General features: G+C 33.8%; 1 protein-coding gene across 1 annotated transcript; it reads right to left on the bottom strand.

Moving 5' to 3' along the window:
• LOC104752431 (metal transporter Nramp1) lies at window positions 558-3,546 on the bottom strand. Its single transcript, XM_010474565.2, has 11 exons — window positions 3,361-3,546; window positions 2,967-3,045; window positions 2,851-2,891; window positions 2,674-2,752; window positions 2,476-2,580; window positions 2,277-2,386; window positions 2,000-2,181; window positions 1,672-1,915; window positions 1,340-1,576; window positions 1,153-1,248; window positions 558-1,052 (listed from the first exon to the last, which is right to left on the bottom strand). The coding sequence occupies exons 1-11, from the start codon at window positions 3,475-3,477 to the stop codon at window positions 744-746; spliced, it is 1,599 nt and encodes a 532-aa protein (XP_010472867.1). The 5' UTR covers window positions 3,478-3,546; the 3' UTR covers window positions 558-743.

The raw sequence follows: 8,823 nt of genomic DNA, 5'->3' as shown, positions 1-8,823 counted from the left end.
TATATATATATATATATATATATATATATATATATACAAACCGATTCGTATAAGGTCGAAACACCTTTGCACTAGTACTATCGAAAAGTCTTTGTGAACTTTGGTATGGGTCTAATTATTGTTTAATCTTAAATAATTATATATATAGCTGATTGTTTTTTAGGTTGTAATTGAGAGTATGTTGCTAATGTGTATCATAACGGTAGCAATGGTTTTATTATCTGATGTGTTATTATAAGGTTGTTGCTACGAGAATCTGATTCCAACAAAAAAAAATGACATGAAATGACGACACTCTTTGTGAAATTGTGTACTGGAAATATAAATGACACTCTTTGTGAAACAAAATTTGACCTTCAAATGACACTCTTTAATTTATGAAACAGAAGAACTGCATAGTTGTTTTCTCTCTAAAATAGATTCTTAATATACATGTCAAAAGATTATGAAACACATGGCACGAGATTGGTTTTTGTAGAAAACTTACTTTATTAGATAAGATCTTATATATATAGGTTTTTTGTTTTGTTGAGAGTATGTTGCTCATGCGTATGATATGATGATGGAAGCAATGGTTTTATTATCCGATGTGTTATTAGAAGACAAAGTTGTTCCTAGGAAAATCTGATTAAAGAAAAAGAGACACAAACCGATTCTTATAAGGGTCTAATTAAATAACCTTTCCACTAATACTATCGAAAGGTATTAGTGAACTCGTTGGTTTGGGTCTAATGTTATTGGAATCAATCAACATCAGACGTAGACACTCTATTAGGTAACTGCATGTTGACAATGTCTTGTCTTGGAAGTGTCTCCACATTTTGTGAGTTTCTTGAGGAAAGAAGAGGAGTGGCTTCTTTGTTTTTCCGGAAGACTAGGTAACCTATGGAGGCTAAATAGATAGCAATGCCTGCGAACCCAAGAATTCCACAGAAGATAACGAGGCCAAGCTTCATATGACTATGGATAAGCAGCTTGATGAAACTGCTTACTAGATAGTATATGTTAATCCCCATGATTAAACCACCAATGACCCAAGTCAAAGCTGTTATCTGCCAAGTAAGAGAACAAATATAGACATCAGAGATCAATGAGGGGTTTTCATCTTTTTTTTTCTTTGGTTAAATGAAAATGTGTTTGATTGTAATATACCGCCTTTGGGTTGACGTGTGAACCCATCTTTGTTTTGCAGCTAGTAAATTTGAGGAGAGGAACCAGCGCGAATGGGAGCTCAAAAGACAAGATCATCTGTTTTAAGATTTATCATATTAGTGGATCTGATTTGGTGTAGTAAGTCATATATAAACATCATGATTAGAGATATAAATAATGTTGGTACCGAGGCAATGATGATTAACTTTCCGGCTCCAGCTGAACCGCCAATGAGAGCAACAATCAGACTCGGGATTATAGCTAAGCATCTTGTTAGTAAGTTTCTGAGCCATGGCTCGAGTCGTAGATCAAGAAAGCCCTGCATTACGTATTGTCCAGCATAAGTTCCGGTTATCGTCGAGCTCTGACCGGAAGCAAGAAGCGCGATCGCAAACAGCTTTGAGCTCCATTTCCCCACGACGTTCTGTTTGAAAACAGAGGAAGGAAAGTTACTTAAAATGTTCTGAAATATTGTGGAAAGAAACAAAATAAGCAGCAAGCCGCAAGCAAGCACTTTACCCGTAGCAGAAACGATGCCTTGTTCAAGTCCAACTCCTCACAGTTAGCTCGATCTTCGGAGCTCAAGTTGGGGGCATTACAAACAGCACCACTTACTGATATCACAGAGACGTTTATGAGAAAGGCCACCATTAGAGCCAAGCCACTTTCTATCAAGTAGAACCTGCAAGCTTCCTTGATTCCAGAAGCAGAACGAGGGATTTTTCTGGAGAGAACCAAGGCCGAGTGGAGGAAAAGATTATGCCTGCGCAAAACAAAACGGTGTCAGAACATTTATCAAAAAGAAAAATCTGATGATGAATAGGGTGACGAGAGAGTGAGAGCTTACGGCATAACCATGGCTCCGAGCAAAGAGATAGCGAGACCAGTTGCGCCGTTTCCTTTAAGTTGAGGAACAAAGAGACCATGTAGGACTTCTCCAGGGTCTGGCTTTGAGTAATGGAGCTCAACGAAGAAGCATATAGCAATTGTGAACACAAGAAATGCAATCAAGAACTCCAACTTTCTCACCTATAAATTCCCCCCCATAAGAACAAACTTCATAAGAATTAACCAATACATAGCACTGTGAACAAAGCAAGAAATGCAACAGTCAAAACTAATACCCCGTATTTTTGAAGTGCGAGAAGAATCAGCGTACTCAAGCCAGTCAGGAGAACACCAATCCATACCGGTATGCTAAAGAGCATGTTCAGAGCAAAAGCTGTTCCAATCACTGTAAGGAACCATTCATATGAGAATTAGTATAAACAGAAAGATTAGAGAAAAAAGTAGATAGACTTCAACACTAAAAGAGTAAAGAACCTTCAGGTATGTCACAAGCTACAACTGCAATTTCTGCAACGACCCATAACAGAAAGTTTGGAACTTTGGAGTACTCAGCTCTACATTGCTCAGCTAAATGTTTTCCTATGAGATCATGTATTTAGGTGGAAATTAGAAAAATTGGGTCATCAAAAAAAAAAAAAGAGCAGACTTATTGTGGTTGAAAGAGTTAAAAACCTGTAACAACACCAAGATTAGCAGCCAGAGATTGAATCACCAAAGCCGCACACGAAGCCACCAATATGATCCAAAGTAACTGTTTTTGTTTTTACAAAGAAAACAAGAATGTTCATATCGAAAAAGTAACTAAAAGGTAAAAGTAAAAAAAGAAAATTACAGAGAGTAGGAACGCACCTCATACTTGTATTGTGCTCCAGATTGCAGATCAGTCTCAACTGCAAACACAAGAAGAAGAACAAAGCATTAACAACCTAAAACTTCCCAAAAAAAAGAACGAAAGGTGAACTTACAATTTCCAGGATCAATATATGCGATTGAAACGAGAAAACCAGGGCCTAAGTAAGCAAAAAAATTCTTCCAGCTCTTCTTCTGCATCCACAAATAAAACAAATCTCATACTATTTTTGAAACCAATGAGATACCTAAAAAAAATCAAGATTCTCTGTCTCAATTTTAATGGTCTGATATGTTGACTCTGACAGCGATTTCTTGACTCAAAAACTGCTACTTAGTTTGATTAGTTACTACTTTATGATCAAGCGAGTTTTTTTCCAACGTACAACAAAAATAAGATTTAATCAAGGGTTTTAAGACAAATCCATTAAACAGATTTTATTCATACGCTAAATCTTGAGATTATAAAGAAATTCATCGACAAGAAAGAAAAAGAAAAAAAAAACAAACCTCAGAGACGATAATCTGATTGGAATCAGAGTTCTCGATGAGTGGAGAGTTGGAGAAGCTTCTGTTACCGCCGGGACTCGAAATGAATTGAGACCGTCCAGATTCTGTAGCCGCCATAGCCGTCCGTCTCTCTTCCTAATCTCTCTCTCTCTCTCTCTCTCTCTCTCTGTTAGTCTATATAAACTACAACAATAACGCGAGTAACCCATATATATATATAGGATGCGATTTTTTTGGGGAGAAGATAGCTATAGCCTATAGGTGGATTTAACTAATGTTAACTTTATTGTAACCGAGAAAAAAGGGTTTTAATGTTATTAAAAAAATAAAAATAAAAATAAAAATAAAGGATTCTTTTGTACGTACCTCGGAATCTCAGAGTAAAAAGAAACAGAGAGTAAAAGAAGCGTAGTAGCAGGAAAACGAAAAAGTGAGAGAGATCTCAGAAAAAGCAAGTTCAAAGGTTGTGACAAGACGACGAAGTGTGTTCTGTTGGGTCCTCAAAGTACATTTAAAGCCTTCCTTTTGTTTTCTTTTTTTGTCTTAAGTGTTCTTTCTTTCTCGAATTTTGTTTTTTTTGTTTTTGTTTTTTTTATCAAAAGATATGCATATGATCCAATCCGAAAAAGAGATGTAGGACTTTTTTTTTTTTTTTTTTTGTAGAATATTCCAAGTTTAAAACTCGTGGGAAATTTCTTCCAGCAAATAGTAAATATAAACCAAATCTAACCGGATATTATTGTTGATAGCCGATTAAGCTCTTTAATTAATAGATTAATAAAGAAAGTAAAAAGATTATGATATGTAAATAGATTAATTAATATAGTAATAAAAACGTAACGATAATGATACTACTAGTACTAGGCTACTAGCTAGTAGTAGTAATAAACAAAGGAGGACGTTGAAGTAGGAAAGGAACCAATTGATGAGTGGTGTGGGTCCAAAGAGTGTGTGTAAGTGACGATTGGATTGGATCTGAGCAACTCGATCGAGGGGTGGGGTCTTATTCACTTTCTGTGTTTTCGTAGATTCTCTGTAAAAGCTTAATTGGACGGCTTTCTCTTTGGTCCCTAATCAAAACAACACCCATTCTTGTTTGTTTCTATTCTTGTCGATACATCAAAGAAAGATTCGGTTGAAGCATGGATTTGGTAACAACAACAAAAAAAAAAAATTACTTTCAGTTTTCATACATCTATCTGCAGTGTTCATTAATCTCATTGAGCAAATCAAAATTAATAGGATTTTGTTGCTTTGTTGCCAAAATTTATTTGTTTTCCTTTTTTATTTTTATTTTTTGATAATGATTTTAACAACTATTATCCCGAATCATATTTTAGCAAATAATTATTCATTTTCTTTTTTTGCACTTTCTTTGATTTTTCATCCTTCATTTTTTCTTAACAAATTAATTTAGGTATTTGTAAAAATATTTATAAATTAATTAATAGTAAAAGAGAGGCATCATAATTGATACATTGTGGTGGTTCTATTCTATGGTAGTATGCTGATCAAGAGAAAATTTCGTAAATTTAATTTGTTCCGCAACTTGATTATTATTATTTAATCATTTTCACTCAAAACATGTACGTTGTATATAAAAATTGGTTGATTGACAAAATGATCACGTTTCATCCACACATGCCAAAAAAACTGCCTTTTCTCGGCTTTCCATTCAAAACCGATGTCTACCCTTCACTGTAGATGCCTTAATGTTGAGCTACGGAGATTTTAGTTTGTTAAGAAATTATTGTTAGAAGCGGTCAAAAATCTGAGGATCTGACTTCTTCACACATGGAAAAAATGATTTGGCATTACTACAATTACCATAGGTTTCTTTCGCCTCGTTAAAGAAAAAGAAAAATTAGAGTAGCTTTTACGTAAGAATGATAAATAACCGGAATATTTATTTTGGAGACGGAAAGAATACAATACAGTTTTGTTTTTTTCACTGTTTCTTTAGTTGACTAAGATGCTTTTATTACCTTTAGCCGTACGATCGAAAAGATATGAGCCATTGATTGCAAATTTAATATATCCCAAAAACGGAAGCATAAGTTTTGAGAGAATATGCCAAATGTTTTAGTTAATTTGACCCCCACAATCAACGGCCATCGTTTATCAAGCAGAATAGAAAAGCAGCTTCTTTGATTGCATCAAATTAATAAGATTGCACTGCTAAATTCTTCTACTACAGTTTCGAAATCGAAAGTGAATAAAATAGGGAACTGTTTAGCAGTCAAGATAAAACTAGCTGACAAAATTATGTATTTTTCGCTATATTTATGTCAAGTTGACTTACTTTACGTACTTATACAACGTTCTTATCTATATTAATTATAGTCCATTGAATTTCTATTTATAGAATCTACCGGTGCAGGGATATATGAAATGATCGCGACAAATCAGTAATATAATATATGTCTAAGAAACCGTTTTCGGAGAATCTACGAGTGCAGGGTTATATGAAATGATTGCGTCAGTTTGTTATGAATTATTATGCATAGGTTATTTACTTATATAGGTGTGACAATGTATACCCTACCAATATATATTTCTTGATCATTTAAGTTATCTGATAAAAATGAATCAAGTAATCGAGGATTTGATAAGGTTGTTGGTTTCGTTCGGTTCTTATTTTAGTCAACGGGAAAATTTGACTGGTCTGTGAGATATGGAGCTGGGAGTCCATTAAATTAGTCGACCATGTATTGTATCCATTAACATCTCGAGTCCACGAAATCAGTCGACGATGTACATAGAGATATTGAATTATGGGCTTTACATATTTGGGCTTTATATGAAATACGAGAGGTTTTATGGGTTTAGTTCAAACAACTAATAAATGAATTATGGGCTTTACATATTGAGAAGATAACGCCCGTGGCCCACACACGCTCTATCCTTATTTTAGTCCCCCAGTACCCAAATTTTGAAAAGATTGAGGAGTTGTGCAAATTAGTTTTTAGTATTTATTAGACCAAGATTTAGTCGAAAACCATAAAAGGATAGAAAACAAAAGGAGAAAACATGTATAAATTATCCTCAACACATTGCTGACTGCTGGGAATTAGAAAGAGAGGGCAATTGTTTTCGTAAACCAAGAGAAAGCATAATTAGGAAATCTAAATTAGAATTGAAGCCAAGCCTAGAAAGCATCATTAGGAACTCTTTCTTTTATGAGAAAATTAAAGTGTGGATTAATAGGATTTAATTAGATACATGTTCTTGACTGATATATCGGTAGTGTTACACAAATCTATCAAATTTAGGTTTATTATGGGTTCCAACATAAAACTAAGGGACGATGCTATAACAAAGCAATGAATGAAATATCGACCTCTCGCGTCGACTAACAAGCCGAAGTTTCACACACTCCAGACTACACAGGGCCGTCTCTACCCCATAGCAGAGTAGGCAAATGCCATGGGTCCATCCCAAATATTAAAAAATTTATTTAAGCAAAAAGGTCCAATTTTTTCAAAAAAAAAATTTATTAAAGGTTTTTAGGTTTTTTAAAAATTTGACAGAGGTCCCATATTTGTTTAAGACGGGGCTGAGACTACACCATAGTTATCATTTAGATGGGTTCCTGTAATTTTATTTTCTTTCATTTAAGTTCAATTCTCAAATTTAAAACACGTGGAATTATATATTCGTCTAAGTTTACACTTTAATTACTGCATCAGTGGAGAAAAAAAAAACTGTTGATAGGAATAGTAGTATGAAACTACGTATAATATAGTAATTTATTAGATGCACGTTCGTGCACTGACTTATCTTTTAGAATATTACAATGAATTCATCAGGAGAATAATTTTAGTCACCAGAAACCGAATTGTGCATGCACAGTCCTTTTTTGTTTTTGGTCGGCCATCTACCAAGACTACCATAAAGAAAATATAGTTCTTTTCAACAAAACAAAACAGACAAGTGACAAACAAAACGTAAAGCCAAATCGAAACCTATTATTCTACGAAAATAAATGTCAAAGAAAACGTGTAATTCACGGATGCGCACTGTTCCTCTGATGGCTAATCAGAGTATAACAACAGTATGTGGACACATATATATGAGTACAATTTTGATGGTAACGTATAATTAGAGATTTATGTCACCACCATTTGTAATTGAGTTCCACTTTGGTTTTACGTAATACGCAATGAAGTTTCTAGGATTTTTTTTTTTTTTTGGCAAAATAAATACTTTTTTTCATTGTTAGAGTTAATTGAGCCCTTATAATTAATAAAAATCACAACTATAAATGGAGCAAAACTGTGTATTAGCTACTTATTGTGCAGCCTTTTTTAACAACCAATGCTAAAAGACGAAGTACTAAGTTAGGAATAGAGAAGATGACGTGGGGGGGATATAGAAGAAAAGTAAAAAAAAATGAGCAAGAGAAGAATCAAAAGATTTTTGGGATTAGTCGTTGATTTTCACACTTGGTCATACAATTAAGTGGACATGGACAATGAAAACAAAAGCCAAAAGACCATTTCCAAAAAAGCAAGACGAACTAAGACTTGTAAATTATTAATATTAAACCGACAACACATGTTTTAGACCATTACAAGTTCACGAACCCTTGAATCAATCGTACGGCCTATTTTGTTCCTTTAACTAAGTTCAATGCATCTCTCTCTAATGGACCTACTGCTTAACTAACCAAGAATACTAATAATTTTCACCATAATTTTTTTTTTTAATTTTATTGATGTCGACCAAAAAAAGAGTCGAACTGTTAGTGTCCACGAATAGTATTCGTTTTGATACTTTTATACAAACTGAAAAACTTTGAATATTATAGTGTACCGTTATTTTATAACAATATTCAAAAGCTACATTGTAATTATAATCACACGATATTGAATTTGTAAAAGGAAAATAAAATACTTAAATGAGAGTTAACAGTTATTTTAAAACGAATGAAAGTATGAAACATAATGTAACATTGTAAAATATCGAAATTATATGCTTAGTTAACAAGTGAAAGTTATAAAGACTTCGTATTTTTATACAAGAAGTGTATATGTAAGTAAGTATGTAACTCAAGTTCGAGCAAATGTGAATTGGTTCTATCGATAAAATATTCTTCATAAACTCCGGTCTAATCAAAAACGTACGGATATTATACCTTTTTGTTTCCTCCATCGATCATAGTATACCTTAAAATTATACTCCATTGGATGAGGATATTTAGGAAAAAAAAAACTTTAAAAGAGAGAGAAATAGATTTAGATATTATGACCGGAAGAAGACAGCCACCATGACAAAGAAGTAAACCAAAACCACTCGTGCGTTCGTGAGTGTGTGTATTTCCGCGTCAACGTGGTCAACGGTCAAAGAGGTCAAAGTCTTAAAAATACAGGAAAGGATGAATTGTGCTTTCTTTCGCTATGGCTTACGAACTACCACTACTTGGCCTTGTGTCTCTCTTCTCTTCTCTCTTAATGTTGATTT

Source organism: Camelina sativa, chromosome 16, assembly GCF_000633955.1.
Source record: "Camelina sativa cultivar DH55 chromosome 16, Cs, whole genome shotgun sequence".
Classification (NCBI taxonomy): Eukaryota; Viridiplantae; Streptophyta; class Magnoliopsida; order Brassicales; family Brassicaceae; genus Camelina; species Camelina sativa.
Note: the sequence above shows the minus strand (reverse complement) of the source record. Positions and strands in the feature narration are given on the sequence as shown.

What these genes read in the sequence shown, in the direction of transcription:
- LOC104752431 (XM_010474565.2), bottom strand. Translation starts at nt 3,477, where the DNA reads ATGGCGGCTACAGAATCTGGACGGTCTCAATTCATTTCGAGTCCCGGC. An exon ending in ATATATTGATCCTGGAAATT is followed by an intron (nt 2,892 to 2,966) that starts GTAAGTTCACCT and finishes TTGTGTTTGCAG; the next exon opens with TTGAGACTGATCTGCAATCT. An exon ending in GAGCACAATACAAGTATGAG is followed by an intron (nt 2,753 to 2,850) that starts GTGCGTTCCTAC and finishes AAACAAAAACAG; the next exon opens with TTACTTTGGATCATATTGGT.